This window comes from Salminus brasiliensis, chromosome 24 (genome assembly GCF_030463535.1).
Source record: "Salminus brasiliensis chromosome 24, fSalBra1.hap2, whole genome shotgun sequence".
NCBI lineage: Eukaryota > Metazoa > Chordata > Actinopteri > Characiformes > Bryconidae > Salminus > Salminus brasiliensis.
Window position 1 is genome coordinate 20,798,286 of NC_132901.1, and position 20,986 is coordinate 20,819,271.

General features: G+C 39.9%; 1 protein-coding gene across 20 annotated transcripts in view; it reads right to left on the minus strand.

Moving 5' to 3' along the window:
- The window catches only part of LOC140547029 (neurexin-1a-like), a 495,217-nt gene that overhangs the window by 296,182 nt on the left and 178,049 nt on the right, over window positions 1-20,986 (minus strand). For all 20 annotated transcript variants that reach the window (XM_072670538.1, XM_072670515.1, XM_072670531.1 and 17 more), the window contains one exon: window positions 4,228-4,611. In XM_072670538.1, the coding sequence (XP_072526639.1) occupies window positions 4,228-4,611 (384 nt within the window). The remainder of the gene's footprint in view (window positions 1-4,227; window positions 4,612-20,986) is intronic.

Below are 20,986 nucleotides of genomic sequence, written 5' to 3' on the forward strand. Positions count from 1 at the left end.
CAGAATTCCAATCTAAGCCTTACTAAGACAGAATTCGTTTTACATTGGGAGTTTTTACCAGTGTATCCACTATTTCATTCATGCTTCCAGGTCTGTAAAGATTCTGGCACCTTCCGACACTCTGATGTTTTACATGGGACAGTAGGATAATTATATTATTTCTGATCTCGCTTGTTTGTTTTTTCGGCCTGTCCGAATCCATTGTTTCACCACATGCTCCAGGTTTGTAAAGATTCAGGAACTTTCCAGCACTCTGATGTACTTTTCCCAAATGTACCTGAAATCCCTTTAAAGCCTTGTTCAGATAGGATATGATTTTAAATGGGGAGGTGGGATAATGTGATTTCTACCACTCTTAGTGATTTTAGGCCTTTCCACCATTTCATTAATTTCTTTCCGGAATGCATATTCCCAGCTCAGTAAAAAGTCAGGTACTTTTTACCCTGATGTTCTTTTCCCAAATGTAGCTACCAATCTAAAGCCCTGTTGAACAGGATTAGGTTTACAGCATAGGAAGGTGGGCTAATGTAGTTACTGCCACTGTATCTTAGTAATTTCTGGTCCAACTTTATCAGTCTGATAAACTGATGAGCTGCATGAGTTGCATGCTCCTGTATAATACGAATTCCACATGAATTCCATGTGATTTCCATGTTTTTCATGGGATTTTACAAGTATGGAGGAGCCCTTGAGGGTGTTTAGTTGTGTTGTATATGAGTGGCGATATGAAAGTACACTTGCAACATTTGGCATAAATAAAGCACTGTCCAACACAAAGTTCAAATCCTGAATACTTTCCGATATACCTCTGACCAAGTGCAGTCTCTGCAGTGCCATGTCACTTTAGAAGCTCACTCAACAACAGAGAAAATGGTAACTCACACCTATAGCCAACAACAATGAGGCCAGGCGATTAATCATGCAGTAGAATAGACGTGTACACCCAAGGGAAGGAGTCTCGGGGGGAAGACAACACTCAGGTAGTGAAGTAAAGGTAGAGGAGTAACAAACCCAAAATGCAAATTGATGAAACCAGGAGCCAAAGATTTGTGTTTTTCTCAGCCGTGTTGAACTGACCAAACAAACATTCATCAAGTAAACCTGACAAGTCGTTTGCTATTTTCAGTATGTCATTTTTTGGAGTATGGACCTTTTTTAGATTAGTTTATATTTATTATTTATTAGATTTTTTTCAATTATGTATAATTTAGGACAAGTGTGTTGATGATGTTGCCATGCAGTTGTGGTGCAATTTCGGTGTAACTAGTGGAATTTCCATTATTTGATAGCTACATTAGCCTCACAGCGCTAGTACAACACCAAAGCAGCCAACTTACAACTCCTCAATTTCATTTATCCAGCAGGAAGCTGTAAAAAAAGATGTGTCGATAAAGATGAACATATTGTTCTAAAATGACGGAGAAAACTGTACAACATCTAGAACTGAGTTAACATTCAGAATGCCCATCTAGGCCCCATGTGCAGTGTACAACCCAGATGGGCCCCATGTTTAACCCCTGCTGGTCTCATCACTGACAACTGGTGCAACCCTGGTGGGACCCTGTGTGGACATGTTAACTGCGTAAAGATGTCTTAATAAGTGACCAGTGAATCCAGCTTGTTGAATGCTAGTCTATCTATACACTGAGTGACCCCGGCACAGCCCTGCAGAAACAGTCAGTCCGCTCAGAATGACTGAATCCTTCTACAAAGTGTCCACAAGGGCAGTTTGGTGGAAAAACTTCTCTGATGGAACACAACGCAAATCTTTCCCTGAGCAAACAGAAGGGGGCCGTTTGTAAACCTCATGCTTGCTTGGGTCTTTTCACCAAAAGGGTGGTCTCTTATGACAAAGCACTTGAAATCTGCGGCATGTGTAATATGTTTTAAGCTCTTCTCATTTTACGCTCCCTTTGATGTCAATTACATCCACGTCTCTCCCCATGCTCAAATCCGACGCCTCCCCCCCGAAAAACACCAGGACGCCAGAGAGAAGGCTCTAAAACCGCTACATAAGCTGACATTGAGTGAAGCGTTGCAAAACATCCGGGCTAAACACGCCAGCACTGCGGAAAACTTCCACACACCTGAAACTTACACTGCTCCCACTGTTGGCCCATACCGGCTAATGCAGCTAACAAGTCGAATGGAAAATTTACATGTAACTCCAAAGTAGCTACACAATGTGTCCAAAAGTTTGTGGCCGCCCCTTCTAACAAATGCATTCAGCTACTTTAAGTTGCACCCATTGCTGACACAGATGTGCAAATGCTCACAATAGAACAGGACTCTCTAGAGCCGATGAACATGAACCTATCGGCCTAAGGCCAGGTGTGGGCTAGAGGGGTATAAAGCCCACCAGCACTGAGCTGTGGAGCAGTGGAACTAACTGTGTTCTCTGGAATGATGGTTGGTGCTCCATCTAATACTTTTGGGGTGAGTTGGGGAGTTGAGGATGAGGTGGGATGGTGATCGTCTAACCTCCTGACCTCACTCACGCTCTCGTGGATACAGTGCATCCGGAAAGTATTCACAGCGCTTCACTTTTTCCACATTTTGTTAGGTTACAGCCTTATTCCAAATTGTATTAAATTAATCTCTTTCCTCAAAATTCTACACAAAATACCCCATTATGACCATGTGAAAAAAGTTTTCTTGAGAGTTCTGAAAATTTATTAAAATTAAAAAACAAAGAAATCATATTTACATAAGTATTCACAGCCTTTGCTTAATACTTTGTAGAACCACCCTTGGCAGCAACTACAGCCTCAAGTCTTTTTGAATATGATGCCACAAGCTTGGCACACCTCTCTTTAGGCAGTTTTGCCCATTCTTCTTTGCAGTACCTCTGAAGCTCCATCAGGTTGGATGGGAGACGTCTGTGCACAGCCATTTTCAGATCTCTCCAGAGATGTTCAATCGGATTCAAGTCTGGGCTCTGGCTGGGCCACTCCAGGACATTCACAGAGTGGTCCTGAAGCCACTCCTTTGAGATCTTGGCTGTGTGCTTCGGGTCGTTGTCCTGCTGAAAAATTAACCGTCGCCCCAGTCTGAGGTCAAGAGCGCTATGGAGTAGGTTTTCATCCAGGATGTCTCTGTACATTGCTGCATTCATCTTTCCCTCTATCCTGACTAGTCTGGCAGTTCCTGCTGCTGAAAAACATCCCCATAGCATGATGCTGCCACCACCATGCTTGACTGTAGGGATGGTATTGGCCTCGTGATGAGCAGTGCCTGGTTTCCTCCAAACATGACGCCTGGCATTCACACCAAAGAGTTCAATCTTTGTCTCATCAGACCAGAGAATTTTGTTTCTCATGGTCTGAGAGTCCTTCAGGTGCCTTTTGGCAAATTCCAGACGGGCTGCCTTGTGCCTTTTACTAAGGAGTGGCTTTCGCCTGGCCACTCTGCCATACAAGCCTGATTGGTGGATTGCTGCAGAGATGGTTGTCCTTCTGCAAGGTTCTCCTCTCTCCACGGAGGAACGCTGGAGCTCTGACAGAGTGACCATTGGGTTCTTGGTCACCTCCCTGACCAAGGCCCTTCTCCCCCGATCGCTCAATTTAGATGGCCGGCCAGCTCTAGGAAGAGTCCTGGTGGTTCCAAACTTCTTCCATTTACGGATGATGGAGGCCACTGTGCTCATTGGGACCTTCAAAGCAGCAGAAATTTTTCTGTATCCTTCCCCAGATTTGTGCCTCGAGACTATTTTGTCTCGGAGGTCTACAGACAATTCCTTTGACTTCATGCTTGGTGTTTGCGCTCTGACATGCAGTCAACTGTGGGACCTTATATAGACAGGTGTGTGCCTTTCCAAATCATGTCCAATCAACTGGATTTACCACAGGGGGACTCCATTTAAGCTGTAGAAACATCTCAAGGATGATCAGTGGAAACAGGATGCACCTGAGCTCAATTTTGAGCTTCGTGGCGAAGGCTGTGAATACTTACGTAAATGTGATTTCTTAGTTTTTTATTTTTAATACATTTTCAGAACTCTCAAGAAAACTTTTTTCACATGGTCATAATGGGGTATTTTGTGTAGAATTTTGAGGAAAGAGATTAATTTAATACAATTTGGAATAAGGCTGTAACCTAACAAAATGTGGAAAAAGTGAAGTGCTGTGAATACTTTCCGGATGCACTGTATTTGCTGAACTGCTACACTTTAAAAGAAAAAAAAATGACAACAAAAGCTGGAAGAGGAAAAGAGACAGAAAGGCATACCTCTTTCACAGGAGCGACCCAGGAAACCGGTTCCAGAGCAGTCACACACATAGCGATTCCAGCCCTCCCTGCAGACTCCGTTGTTCAGGCAGGGGTTGCTGATGCACTGCTTGGGTGCCTCTTTCGAGCAGGAAGGTTTGACCCCCGTTGCCTTCTGCGACTCAGCCATGCGTCGCACATCCTTGCTCTGGCCGTCGATGAAAAGGTCCCGCACACAGCCCACAAAGCCGTAGTTCAGCAGGGCTGTCCAGACTTCGGTGGGGAAAACCAGGCCAGCCCTGTTCTCAGGCAGGCCTCCCAGATAGAGGTTGTCATCCAGGTCTAAGATCTCGCTCTCTCCTGGGGCCTGGTAGGGGGTCCGGATGGTGTTGACTGAGATGGTCCCTGTGGACGGAAGGACAAATCAGGAGGCTGGGAAACAATAGTAAACATGGACATTTGATGGTGATGCCTGCACTGAACTGCACTGATTTTACAATGTTGGTTTTTGTGGCCGTTATCTGTTATGTGTCAGTGGTATGAATCTCTCATTTCACATGGATTCTGTTACAGTTACAATAACGATGCTTTAGGAAATGATTCAGTGAAATCTTAGTGGCTTGATTTGATCATTTTGGAACAAGTCAAGACTTTATATATAAAAATACACTGAATACGGGTTCCCAAGTGCAGATCACAAGTTCGATACCAGGTAGGGAGTCCAAAAGAGAATAATAAATATAGATTGGCTAATGTGCATCATGTTGGCTCATGCACTTATGTGAATCAGAGGAAGCGCATGCTTGCCTTCACTCTCCCTTAGATATGGGATCATGTGATGAGTATTTTGGTAAAAATGGAAAAAAAGACAATGACAAAGACTAGATGTTGACTGATGTTGACCAAATACTCGGTCATTACAAAAACAAAAATTGAAATATGAAAAGTTAAAACGCCACTTATTACCATTTTACTTTTACTTTTTAAATGGTCCAAAATATGACTCATCACTCATAATGTAAAAATGTACCAAAGTTGCTAAACACCCCTTATAAAACATTGTTTTGTAAAGTCACAGAAACAATATATTTACACATACAGTATCATCCAGACCCACACTTGTCATGGCAATATTGTGTCCAAGCTTCTACCATCTAGCTAAATTCACTGTTTCATCCACTTTGTGCTATGTACCAGTTCTCAAACAGCCCTAGAGGACATTACTACCACCACCATGCTTAACAGTTGATACACTGTTCAGTGATCACTAACAGTACATTAAGCCTTGGCAAGTAAAAATACATTCTGGAACATTCAGCCCCACTGATTAGGGGCAGTGGTGGTTCAGTGGTTAGAGCATCAGGCTATTGATGACAGGGTTGTGGGCCAGATACCCTGACTCGGTAAGATGCCACTGTTGGACTTTTGAGCAAGGCCCTTAACCCTCTCTGCCCCCGTAGCATGTCTGTACTTACGGTCACTGTGTGTTTGATCACTAGTGTGTGTATATATATGTGTGTGTTCAGTGCTCGGCTGGGTTAAATACGAAGACAAATTTTATTTTGTGTCCAACCCTAATGGTCAAACCTGAATGGTCTTCTATATAATTATTATCATTATTTTTAGAGTGGGTTTATGTGTAGTATTTACACTGTATGTTTGATTATATTAAAGATGTTGTACGCTAATTCCACCCAGGAAAAAGAACACTTAGAAATGATGGGAAGCCCAATACTGCTACTGCACTAATTTCTATGAGCACTGTATGTAACACCCAAGCTAATTAGCATATACCGCTCCATTGACCGTTTTCTCTTTGATTAGTTCAGTGTGGTACGTTTGTGTATTCACTGTACACTTAAAATTACTTCTGGATAGTTCCAGAATAATCGAGTCGTACCATGGTGAAAATCTTCGTGGCATGACCTCATGACAAATCCTACAGAATCGTGAAAGAATTGACTGGATCAGTCTTGTGACCTGGCTTGTTAATCAATACAAGCTGGAGAAGAAAAGGCACTTTAATGGGCCTATAATTGCAGTTGATACACGGGTGGCTTTAAAAATAAAAGCAGTCAATGGAGGAGTCGATGCAGACGAAAATATGTTTAATTAGTGTTTTGAATCGATGGCGGAGTCACTCTGGGTATTGACTGAGGGCTGCAGCACGTGTCGTGGTTTTTCTTAATCATGTCCGAGCTTCACGTATCGAACCGCAGCGATGTAAACTGGGAGTAATTTGCTGTCTTCCGCTGACATGCTCTAAATCTCCCTCTGTTTCCTCAGCCGTTGCCAGAAAAAATGCCCACTGAAAGAAAAAAATAAATAAATAAACACTAAGAGGAGGGTGCTCCGGCTGTAATTTCAGCAGGCCTGGCGCTTTGTAGCACCACTACCGTCTTTAGGACGAAAGCCACTTCGCGCTTTCACTTAAATTCTCACCCAGGTCTAAATCTTTCAGTGCCTTTTTACTGAGAGTGACCCTGGTTAATTCCCAATCTGCAGCACAGTGAAGGCTTGTGGTCATGACTGGACTGCAAAGGCTACAGAGAGACAGTCAGGGTCAGGATGCTGATTCATATGCTCTGCTGCTAGCCACTGTAGAGTTTTGCCTTTCATATCCTTTCTGTGTATCCTTAAGATCTGTATATTTAATCCAATGTTAGTAAACATTGTGCATTTATTACTTAAGTCTTTTTGTTTCTCTTAAATGGCTGATATCATGGAAAGCAGAATTTTACATCATTTTTGTTGGAATAAAAGTTTTCTTGTGTGGTTTTAAGCATGTCACAACATCGAATCTGCCAAAACCTGCAATTTCAGCTATACTTAGCAGGTGATGCAACTGTGCTGTATGTGGGTTTTAAAATCTGTTGCATGTAATCGTCAAATATTGTGATTAAAATTGAATCCTGAAGTTGCTGCTAACCCCCAGTGCTTACAGTGCTAGGTTAGCTCAGCTGTCATCCCTATTCCACTAATACAGCATTTATCTACATTACATTAATGGTCACCCAGACCGGGAAACGCACCCCAGTCTCCCACATGGTGTGGTAGCTCACTGGCAGGTAGTGTGGTTGTCTGTTGCACCACACCAACCACAATATCTTTGCTATGACTCGGTGTGCCTTTGCAGGTATAGCTTGCTAACTGATAACTTGCCAGCTAGCTAGCTTGCTACCTGCACCAATATAAGGTCTTTGATGCCAGTCTGCCAGGCATGCCCACATTTTGCGTGGCGACGCCAACTCAAATATCCAGGGTGACGAAGGCTTTACAATGAAAGTGAGAGGTATAAATAGTAGTCTGTAGCGTAAACAAAATAATCTAAATAAACATACTTAAGGTTTGTTGAAAATTATGAGAAAGAGTAGATTCCATAGCACAAAAAGCTACTTTTACCTCAGCATTGAAGCGTTTACAAGCTAATAAGAAGTGAAACTGCAGAATCATCACATTGGCTTGTATTAAAAGTGAGGTTTGGCTCCTTTCTGATGGCTTCTCTTAAAGGACTGATATAATGGAAAGCAGAATTTTCAATCATTTTTCATCATTTTGGGGGAATAAAAGTTTTAAACATGTCAAAACATATTGAACCTGCAAAAATCTGCAATTTCACTCACATATTATATCCACCTATTAGAACCACCCATGCACAGTAAAGTTTTCACACTGAGTGTTTCACCTTACACTGCTTTTACAATGAGGCAAAATGCAGAACAGCTAGTAGCAGTGGTTCACATCTATCAGGCACATTCAGTACATTAGGATGAAGGAAGAGAGGTCGGAAAACAGGGAAGTAAAAATACATTTTGATTGTTTTTTTTTGTGCATAAAACCACAGAAATCATAATTGAGTCTCAGGGGGAAAATAACATGCAAGGAAAATGTAGACTATGAGTGCTGTAATGGCTGCCTTTGACAAAGCGATGACTGACGTCCATCATAATGGAGCAGAATCAAAAGGTACATTTTGTGGCTCAGTGTAGCAGCTCATTCTCTTTTTATTACCCATGTGCATTCATTCCTAACTTTGACTGGGGCTCAACACTATATAGGTACAGCAACAAAAGCAAGCTTGATTTAATAGGGATAAACAGAGGTTGGTAAAATGGCACATGGCTGTTTTGGGTACATTCAGCACAAACAGTGTATTCCACAATAGTTGAATTTATGGGATAATAATAAAAAAATTGAAAAAAATGTTTATTAATGTTATTTTTATTATTTTAATTTAAAGTGCTCTATTATGGAAAAACAATGTTTCAAATGTACCTGTTTACTCCACACTCGATATACCATCACTCTCCGAATAAAAACCTTACATTTCCAGCAGTCATCTGTCTCAATTTTACAGTTTTTCACGTCGTTTTAAAAGCCAAAAGTTGTGCGGAAATTTCATGATGAATGGACCAACAGAAACAGTCCAAATATTACTGGAGTAAAATCTTTTTACATTGATTGTCAATGAAATTTAGGAATGTTGTGGAAATTGTTCACTGCTCTAAATTACTCTTATTTTACATTGACCAAGTTCGGCCGGCTTCTGTAAAGTCACCATTGTGAAGATACATGTTTTTCATTGGACAGCAACGATATAAACAGCAAGGCACCTATTTAGTGAAAGTATTATTATTATTATTATTATTACAGCAGCTAATGGTGATAGCAAGTAACATCACATAGTTACATGCTGTCACAGTTATATGGATATAGATAGAGTTAGTAACAGCACACAGTTTTCATTGTTTTCATTGTCAGAGTGAGAGAGACAGAGAGATAGAGAGACAGCAAGAGAGAATCATGAAACAGAGAGCAATACAAACAAACAACGCCCACCAAACCGTGACCCACCCCCCTTTGGGCCACAGAAACAGCTCTATTGTCATAGTAACGTACAGAGACCCACTCATTTTCAAGTGGTTTTGTAAGTATTATAATCCTTCCCCAAGGAGCTGATGTCTAACACACTGCACTTCAACTGGCTAAACAGCAACAGTTCGACTTGACATTCTGTGTACATCCAAATCCAAACCCTGGATCTAGCAGACAAACAGAAGCGCTTACTGTGGGGAGGGGCAAACGCATTTCAGCTTATAAACATGAGATTTTATATTACTTTGTATTTTTGTAATTAGACATGAACCCTAATGCATTATCAGCCATACATTCAGACTCTTTGCCCCTTTAGCTGCACTTCCATGCTAGCTGTAGTAAAATGGATGAGGATACGGAATCGGGGCCTCTTGTGTACTATCATGTTTATTTCTATGAAGAAAGGATAAGATAAGATAAGATAAGATAGTCCTTTATTAGTCCCGCAGTGGGGAAATTCCCAATCATGCTGTCTCTATTGTTGTATGCACTGTGAGGGTTTTCCAGCAAACACGTTCATTTCAAGGAAATCATAGTAAACTAAACATCAGGTTCAGGGTTGGTGAGCTCTGAGATGTGAACTAGCTGTTTCGAGCTGATTTAACAGCACTGAAGTTTCAAAATGCTAATTTTATCACCTTCAAAGCTCAACCACAGAGATCCCCACACATGGGCTAGGGGCAGTGACCCACATTAGCATTTTCATTCATTTGAACCTTGCTAGTTGGTCACTAGTGTTAGCTATTCCTCCACAGACAAAATCTAGTTAATGGATGTGATGTCATAGAGCTGTTAATGCTTAGCAGATTATGCTAATGTGCTATATGTGGGTCTTAAAATCAATTTTAAGGAAAACATTGTCCAAAAAGCATTTTGTCATCAAATCATTGTGATACAAATTGAATCATGAAGTTGCTGCTCTCCCCCAGACCCTACAGTCATAGGTTAGCTCTCGGCTAAGCTCAGCTCTACATAAGCCATCCCTATGCTGATGTGCTCTTATATATATATATATATATATATATATATATATATATATATATATATATATATATATATATATATATATATATAAGCCCTAATAACTGATAACTGGCCTTGCTAGCTAGCTTACTAACTGCACCAATATAAGGTCTTTCATGCCTGTCTTCCACTCATGCTCACTTTTTGTGTGGTAAAGGCAACAGTGTGATGGGACATGACTGAAGTGTGAAGCATAAGCATGGTACAAAAAGTAGTCTGTGGCATAAACAAAATAAACTAACAATTTCAGCTTTGCAAATAAACTAAGGCTAAAGAGTAGATTCAAAAGCGCAAAAGCTACCTTTGCCTCAGCATTGAAACACTTGCAAGGTAAGCAGTCTAAGCTAATAAGTACTACAGTTGTATAATTATCTCACTGGCTTGTATTAAAAGCGAGCCTTGAGTCAATAGGTTTCCTGCTCCTTTCTAAGAACAGAGAAATGCAGCAACATTATTAACCATGGTTAACAACTGTAAGCTACAAATATGATAGATGAAGAGATTAGCATGAACATCACCCGCCAACGGGTCGAAAAGCATTATTACAAACTGAAAGCATTATTACAAACTTCTACAACCAAAAAAATAGCCTTTCTACTGTAGTTACTGTAGTAACACGCCATGCATGTGGTTGGTATGGCGCAATAGATAACAGCACTACCTGCCAGTGATCTACCACACCATGTGGGAGACTGGGGTTTGATTCCCGGTCTGGGTGACTATGCTGCGCTGCACCAATGAGAATCCTTGGGCAAGACTCCCAACACTACATTGGCTCACCTCTGGATAAGAGCGTCAGCTAAATGCCATAAATGTAAATGTACATGTGTTATAAGCCTTGCGGCCCTTACAGTGTGTCTTTGCTACCGTAACAATGGGAAAAGTTTGTCTTGCTTGGCCCGAAACGCACAAGTACTAAGTCTTTTAGTGTATTTTGGGCGTAACGTGCGATAAACCAATCAGCATGTCACTCGCTATTCCCTTTAAGACCCAGGTGCGGTCTGACTTTAGTGGATTGCTATTTCAATGGTGGAGAGCGGGGATGTACGCGCGTTGGGCACACGCCTGTGTTGACAAGATAGCAATGAATGTCTGACTGTTGACGTCTGTCTAGGTGGTTTTCAATTAGTTTCAATTAATTTCAATTAGTAAGATAATGAGCATGGCGTTACGCCTTGCGCAGGGTGTAAGATAGGGCTCTTGGAGTGTTAAGGGGTTAACACAGTTTTTGTCACTTTAGCTCTGTAATGAAGCACATTGGATCTGAAATGAAACAATGACTATGAGTGTCAGAATGTCAGCTTTAATCCGAGAGCGTTAGGCCACTGGCTGACACATTTGAAGGAAATGCATAATTAAAGAACAAGTACGTGACCTCCCTTCTGACTTTGATGGGCTCCGTGACTAAGACCATTCCTGGACAATGAAAAGACAGGATCCAGCTGATGCATTAATGTAGAAATCAGCAGAGAAAGTCAATGGCAGTGTCTCAGTACCACTGACCATAAGGTTGATGTATTGCATCATGGTCGTGCTCCAGTGTTCACCTAAACACTTCAATTACAAACATGTTTCTCAGTATGTTGAGTTTAGTTGGAGATCTAGACTTTAAATGCGAGTGTTTATCAAATATTTAAAATGAAAATTGCTTTAATGTCTGTATCTTACTGTATCTCATGTGCCACATTATGGGCAAATTTAAGTGCCGAAACGTGCGATAAACAATTGTTTATATTATCATTTTCCTCATTTTACCCCTTATGATCAAACCAGCTTTTGGTGTGTCTGATATACATAGGCTATAAGTATGACTGATATAGATAAAGCTGATTTGTCTCATGAATAAATCTTATATATGGATATATCATGAAGAATTGGACATATATGTAAAAAAAAAAAACAGGTATCTCCATTTTTGTCCGTTTTCAGTTTTTACCATGGTTTGAATCCTGTAGCTGCTCTATACAGTGTATACATAATTCTGGATGAATGGACCAATAGAAATTACTTATTAATAAACTAGTATTTTACATTGACTTCCATTCAACATTAAGAAAATTTTTGCCTTCTCCTGCAAAATCACCTTTTTGGAGATACATGTTTTTTCATATAGATTTTATAGAGATATGAATTGGTATTGGTCACATATGCATAATATTTTGATCTTTTTGCAGTTGTTCTTTAAACTAGCAAATATGAAATGTGATACATGAAGAATGGACCAATAGAAATGCTCCAAAATTGGAAAATTTGAATATAATCTTTTCCATTTTCTTTTGCTGAAAATATATATTTTTTCCTTCTCTTGTAAAGTTACAGTTTTAGAGAGCTGAATATACCGTATGTCTAATTTAATAATGGCCCATTTGGATTCAGTTGGCTAATTTTACATACATTTCAATATGTGACCAATATATGCTGTATATATTTATTCTATTATATGTCATATATTTAAATTCTTCATTTGGCCATATTTCACTGCTGTAGGCTGAAAAGGTGGGAACATGTTAACGCCTTGGTACAGTCTTAACTTCAGTGACAACAAACAGCAAATTCAAAGCAGGCCATGTTCGCAGCTCAGTTTCCATGTATGGACTAGGGAGGGAAATTATAACAATATTTACATTTATCTATCTTAAATTTCACACAAGCTAAAGTTGGCTTTCTTTTATGTGCGGTTTTTTTAAAACTGGTGTTAGCTCAAACTGCATTAATGATCTTTCTGTAGAGCGCGGTGCTGAAGCTTGCTCAGTGTGACTGCCAGTAGAGAATTCAGGTTTAATTTGATCTCAGAAATGTCTGGTTTAGAACAGAACAGAACACTCATGATTACTTCGATATTACCACCAAAGGCACTACGGTGGAGAGGAGATGCTGCTGCTCCTTTGTGGAAAACATCTAGCGGATTATATGCCTCCTTTGTCCCTGTTATAGGAGTTGATGGATGATGCCAGCAGCAAGTTGACCTTGCAGGAGGAACACAGAATGTGGGAGGTGATGCATAGATATTTGGTTTTATCAAAGTGAGTCATGTTTTCATCTTCCAATGTGGTGTAAATATAAGCTGATTGTGTTACCTTGTGCTTGTGATAAGTGATAAGATGTGTGAGAGCTAATCTGAATACAGAGCTAATCTCACTGACTGGACCAATCGATGATTCAGGCCCACGTTTAGATCTCTTAGTGTAGTGTTAAGTGCAGATTGTTATGGACAAAGACATGATGACTGAATAAAGAGTAAGGAGACCAGATTTTGAACATTTTCTGTAATATCTGGCAAAATGAGATCCTGTTCTTGAGGTGCGTTAACATATTTTCTTTGGGAAAAAGGAAAAAATCTATGGGAAAAAATTCTTAATTAACCCTGATTTACCCTCAATCGAGGGGTCATAGAACAGACAAGTTTATTTATCCAGACATAGTTGAATAATGAGAGTTCAGTACATAGAAGTGCAAACAGAGAACCTCGTCATTTAAAGGAAAAGCCAGGATAGCCAAAACAGAGCTGGAAAATGTGCGCTAAGTTTAGTCTAGTTGTGGTGTTGATAGTGAAGAGCAGCTACATTGCTACATTACCAGGCCTTGTGATCACAGCTTTTCAGGTGCCGGTGTCCGCAGAAGAGAAGCTCAGACTTGGCTGGCGAGCAAGCTAAAGCCAGGGATATGAGTGGGAATCAGTGACAGGCTAAATCTGTAGCTGATCTGCTGGTCTGCTCCCTCGAATACAAACTGGACTACCTTAGACTAGAGCTAACCGTCAGACAGAAGAGGAACTCCACAGTGCTGCAAGATAAGGCCAAAGCCAGGGAAACAAGCATGTGACATGCAAGTAGGCTTAAAGCTAACCTGGCTGCAATCTCTTCAGCTAGTTCTTCAGCACACCACGTCAAGAGGACACTGAGAGGACACTGAGTGGACACTGGCAATGTTACAGTGCTGAAAAACAAAGCTATGCCATGCTAGCTGGCATCTGTAAGGTAAATAAGGTAATAGTGCTTATCATCTGCGGTAAGTTAACAGGGTGGTACTTATAACTTGTATAACTTGTATATATGTCGTAGAACAACAACTTGCATACTCAATAAATGTATTCTAAGGCACTGTTAAGGTTTTAAAGAGTTTTATGTGTAAAATGGCACCAAATTCGATAGAATCACCCATCTAAATGAAACATCAACTGCTACAGTTCCCCCTTTCCATTCCGGTGTTATTTTCAGCATGGTGGACTTTCTTGCCTATGGTGCTCTACTGGTGACAGGGACTTTTGTATTCATAGCCTAGCAGTGTTTGTTTTCTTCCCCATTGCCCCTCATAATGCATTCATTTATTGTGTTGTGTTTTGTTGCATTTATTGGCATGGCACAAGCTTAATTTCTGCAGCAAATGCTTCCGAACAGGCTGCAGTTCAGCCAGCCGTAGTTTAGTGCAGTGGACCAAGTTGGTGGACTGTGCCAGTCATTTAAATTTGCCTGGCCACTCTTATCCCCACTTCACAGCCATAGTGATAGTGCGGCTCTTTGAAGTTTTTAATTAGGCTCGTTTAACACGAACACGCCCATGATGTCCTGGCCCACACTCTGTGTGTGTACACAGACACACACACACAGAAGACATAGTTCTCATGCCTTTTTTTTAGAGACTGGAGAAAGCTTAAGTCACTGGAGGCTTTTATGAATTCCTTGAGCTACAATTGCAAGTCATCAAGCTGCAGCTACCCATGTAGCTTGCCCATACATACAGAAATCTGATACATGTCCATGTATGCACATATATTCTATATATTTTGGCATAGATGTGTCATAATATATGTACATATATATTGTAACATTATATGTGAGTATTATTTAATAAACACATACACATAATGAAGTATATGGATCATACATTTGATTGGAAGTCCAGTAAATTGTGAATTTCATCTGTAGTCCATCTATATAATATGAGCTGTTAAGTATGATACACGTGTATGTGTATCATCGTATGTTGCTGTCCCACAAAACATCTCCATTTGTGCTCCAATTTTTCATTGAATTCTATGATGAATGGACCAATAGAAATGCTCCAAAATGACTTGGAATAAAATAATTTACATGGGCTTCCACTGAAAGTTAAGACGGTCTATACAGTTGCCGTTCTGGATGACAGTGACTATTTCATATCTGATATATTGACCAGCATTTATGTTCCACATATATATTTTGTATATGCTGACATATAGCTGAATGTACACAACATGTCCAAATATTTGTAGACACCCTTCTTCTAATGAATGCATTCAGCATCTTTCATTTAGGCCCATTACATTATCAAGATGTGGAGAGACGCACACACAGCTTGTCCCGTCCCTGTAGAGAAGTACTGCCAAAAGAATAGGACTCCAATTGAATCAATTGGTATCATGCCTACTGCCAGGTGTGGGCTAAAGTCCATATAGTGCTCATATTTAAAAGTAGCCAATTTCAAATATATTTATAATTTTTAACATAATTCATTTCTTATAACATACATATTTTATACATATTTTTTTTTCATAGATGATATGACATTAAATAATTTATGAAACTACATTAATAATAAACATGCAGTCTATGTGAGGCCAACAAGCTTTCATTGCATGTTGACTACATTAGCCTCAACACATAAATAAATCCATTTTGTGTGAAGGGGGAAATTCTCTAAATCTGAAATCTGTCCAAAATTATCAGTAACCATTATAGATGCCTCGTAGATGCTCACTTAACATTCAACTAACATTCACCTGAATGTCTACTTTCTATTAGCTAATGAATATCTAGGAATATAAGTATGTAAAAGATTCTCTATACTATATATCTAACCCTACATCTAACTCTGACCCTTACATTAAACTTAATCTAAATCTTACATCTAATCCTATACTTAACCCTTACAGAGACATGCAGTTGTTTGATAGTTAAGCATCTACATTGGACCATCCATGCAAAGTGTTGCCAAATCATCTGTAAAATGTCAAAAATATACAATCATATCACTTAGAAAGAAGCTTAATTTACTACAAATTCACAATCATCCCTAGCATAGCAGGATAAAAATGGCCTTTTCCGAGGGAAAATCATTTTGTACATTATGCTTCCTATTATGGGCCACCTATTATGGCATATGTGGCCCACCTGTTTTTTTTACCACCCCACCGGTACCTGCTAATCCCCAAAACAAACATAGTTATGGTTTAATTTAGGCAGGGCAGGGCAGTGACAGTGACTTGTCGCTCAGAGTCATCTCAGGACATCCTTGCTTTCATCCTCCTCAGACCATGACTGCCCATTCTGACACGTCTGCCATCAGACTTGTGCCTTCTGTCTCCATCTCACCCTCTTTCAAGTTAAAGCAACAAGGGTACAGAGTTAAAGCAGCACTGCCCAGAAACTGCCCAGCATACTGCCCTCGCATTACAAAATCCTTCCTGAAATGATCACAGCTAAAGCTTTTAAATTACCCAACTGGAGATTAAGATAATAAACAAGATTAATCACTCTGGGGGAAAGGAAATAGAAGTGATTAATCTTCATTGAGCAATTTAAAAGCCATAGATGTAATAAACAAACATTTTCCAAATGCAATTTTTCATTATCGCAGCATAAAGCATTACCAGCAGAAACCTGGCATAATGTAGCCATATGTGGCTTATTAGACTGCTCCCTTTAAGAAACAGGTCCACGGGTTACAGACCTATTCCTGGAAGATATTATGCACAATATAGAAAAACAGTGAAGGCATTTATGAAATGACACACGTTTAATTATGCTGTGATCAAACTAATCAAAGCTTCTAGATTCTATTCAAGATTCCTCAAAGTTTCTCTTTGCCTTGATGCAGCTTTACATGCTCTTGGCATTTTCTCAAGAAGCTTCATGGCGATCCTCTGGGGATGCTTCTCCAACACACTAGAAGTGTTGCTAATATTTAATTTTACATTTTAAAAGTAAATTCATACACAGGCACCAATTTCACTGTTTATATTTGCACTAATCTGAGCAGTCATTTTGATAGTGGACATGTTTGCAAGTACCAAGCAGAGCATCCGTGTTGTACTGGACTAATCTTGGCATTGCAGAACATAATGGACTCACAACAATACAGCTACCTGTGTTCTAATCAAATCTGCAAGACGTGTCTGATTTAAGATATGGCAAATTGCTCACAGACACTACCTATTACCTCATTTGATTTTGATCACCCATAACATTAGCACCACTGACAGGTGCAGTCGAAAACATTGATAATCTTCATGTACTGTGGCATCTGTTAAGGGGTAAGCATAAGAATTTCAGACATTTTGACAAGAGCCAAAAAGTGATGGCTAGACGACTGGCCCAGAACACCTTCAATACATCAGGCAGGTCTTCTGGGGGTTTTCAGGTATGCAGTGGTCAGTGCCTACCAAAAGCACCAAGAAAGGACAACCAGTGAATCTAAGGCTCATTGATACGATCAATGGATGCCCCGTCACCTAACAATTTACAGGACTTAAAGGATCTGCTGCTAACATCTTGGTGCCAGGTACCACAGGACACCTTGTGTCTTGTGGAGTCCATGTCTTGAATAGTCAGAAGGGTTGTGGGGGCACAAGGGGGGGGGGGGGGGTACTGATGTTATGGCTGATCAGTGTATAGCTTTTATGTTGGTTCTCTGGTGCATTCAACAAAGAGTGTCAGTGCTGTTTCTGGTACTGTGGGAGCAGACGAAGTGTAGAACTTCACAGGAGAATTGCTGTACCTAAAGAGAATGCAACCAGTATGAATGAGGAAGAGTGAAGAATTAACTTGTAAACGGAGCAAAATCTTTTCCTATCTGCCTTATCAAAACTAGTCTAAATGGATTCTAAATAAGCTATTTTTTAGGAATTGTGATGGAAGAATATTTTATTATATTATTTAAATATTTTTCCAGAGTAAAAGGACCTATAAAAATGTTCATACTTCAATCCCCCTCACCCCCTAAAAATCTATACAGTAACAGGCTGTATCGTGTCTGACTTCTTAGCGATCTGGTGGATTTTGTTACTCCAGTTATTCAAGCTTTTGTTCTGGCTATTGGTTAAAACTCCAGCAATTTGCATCTCCTTAAATCTGCTCAAGTCTTTTATAGAGAGAAAAAGAAACTCTTCACTTCTTCCATATGGTGGGTAACAAATGGCCTGTGAAGGAACTGTGAAAGGGGTGGCAGTTCAACTGCACTGATTTTGGACTTGTAAGAGCTAATTATAACTGAATTGAATAAAGCACACACTGACCCTGTTTACACCTGCTCACTTCATGCGTCTTGAGTATCAGGATTATGGACTTCTGGATAAGGCCAAGCCACAAAAAATGCAAGTGTAGGAATGCTCAACAAATCTGATCACTCTGATCACTTACTTCAGAAGGCGGTCTAAGGCACATTTAAGCCTCATGTCATATAAATGTAAACGCATTCATCTCTCCAAGAGGGCATCAACCACCAAAGCCCATCCCAGTACAACTGAAACACCAGTAATAATTGCCATGTCCCACACATCAATCGTATTTCAGTCTGACTAACTGGAGATGCATTTAACTACCCATGTAGATACAATCTAGATAGTACACTAGTTACATGAAGTGACCAGATGTCACTGATTATTTAGCCAAAGTAAAAAAACAATAAACCATTTCAAATATAATAAAGCATTAAAAATACTGCCGTTTAAATGATTCCTCCCTCAAATCATTAGAAAATGTTTTATTTTTTCTGTATTCTATTAATATTAACATTCATTTATTCATTCATCTTATCTGCTTAAGTCCTGGTCAGGGTTGCAGTGGGCCTACCTGGAATCACTGGGTCCAATTAAATCTAATAGAATCATGGGCAAATGTAAGATTTGATTCATTTTCAAATATTCATTTAATTTCCTAATAATCCGATCTGAATTGAACATCGTGCGGGCCCAGTTTCTCGCCCTTTGCTAAAACGATTCTATGAAATTAAAAAATCTCTGGCCTGCCAGCTAACCAGAGCTGGCCACCATGCCACGACTGGCCCTGACCCGGGCCAGAGTTACCGCAGCTGCTGGGCAGTTCCAGTGTCCAGCTTTTGGCAGGCACTCCGGAGCCCGGGGCCAGACACGTCCCCCCGGGCTGCAGTTAACGAGCCCACTCCATCAACCTCATTACTGGGGAAACTTCTCATGCACCAATCTCGGCACTAAAGCACTGAGGTAAAGCAGAAGGTGCACGTTTCAGTCTGTATGCTCTGACTTAAGCTTCATACTGGCCCTCTCAATGCATCCAATAAGGGCTGTTGCAGGTTGCAGGGAGGGGCTGAAAACTAGTAGTTAGCACACACATACTTTTCCATTATACATAAGATTATGCATATAATGGGGGAAGTGGTCATCTATTATGTGATAAATAAAGAAAAGTGAAAAATCTGTAGTATTGATTATGTTGGAGAACACAGTGATTATGATTATTATGTATGATTATCGATTGGTTTATGGAAAAATGTTCATGCAACAAGCTTCCTCTTAGGAAGAGAGATTGCAAAGTAAAGAAAATGTAAAGAGGCAGGAAAATGTAACATTATGGTAAATATGAAATATGACATTAAAAGCACTATAGATTGATGGAAATACAAGAAGCAGTTTGGAATAGATTATTTTAATGAAGTAAATGTCTTCTCAAAATATGAGATGGGATGGAAAAAATACATTTGAAGGAATCAATTTAGATCCAATATATGTAATTATTGTGTGTTGGCTCACAACATAACCTAGTAAAGGTGCCCTAGAATGGAAAACTGTACTTATTTTGGAACAGCTGAATAATAAAGAGTTGTGACAAACCGAGAACCTAAAACACTGTTGTTCCTCCTTTAAAAGAAAATCCCACAGAACCAAAACAGAGCGGTAAAACAAGCCAATTCCAAAACTCCAAAACTGTTACATCACAGTCTTGAAACCCTCAAAATGTACATTTTTTTTACTAGCAAAAGCCTTTTGAGGCTAAATGCAACAACTGCTTCAGGAGGATATAAAAGTGAGGCTGAAAAGGCTACAAGCTAACAGTAACTCCGACCCATCGGAGAAGGCCAACTGGAGGAAGCACCTCTGCAGGTCTCCGCACAATGTCCCAGTGAAGCACAGAAATGCTAGCCAGGTGCTAGGCTAAACACTAATCCTACCAGACCCTACTACAATCTTCTCAGCTTATTAGCACCACACTGCATCGACTGTTAGACTCAGGAATACTTTTTTGTTACAGTGCTAAAAACTAAGCTTGGCTAGGCTAGGCTATGCAGCTACTGTGAGTCATCACAGTGAGATGAACAGAGCTTACTATTTAAAAAAAAGCATGGAATAATCTTTGATTACTACGTTGTTCAGAAAAATGTGCCTCCTATTAACGAACTACATGGGAAATTGATCATGTGAAATAAATGTCATGCAGTGCCTTATAACTAGCACTGGCTTCTTTGAGCATATGTCACCAGCTCCAGTTCGATTAGCAATGACACTCACAATACATTCTGGTCCACATTTAGCTGATGTAGTGAGCTCTGATGTTTACTATAAATGACAAGTGCATTGTAAGAGATTTCAGTGGCTGGAATAAATCTCTCAATTGTGCTCTAATACGCAAATAGGGAGCCATTTCGACCATAGCCAGTGTGTTTCAGCCAGGGTGTTTTTTGAGGCAAAATAACAGCATGGTAAATAAGCTTGTAAACACACTGATCACTTGTCATCCTAAAGAAAGTCATATACTTACTATTTATATGTTAAAGAATAGCTTAAAATATCCAATGAAGACCTTATTTGACACCTTTAAATGCAAATGAAACACACATAACTCTCTCTGTATCTGTACGCTCTTGAGAAAGA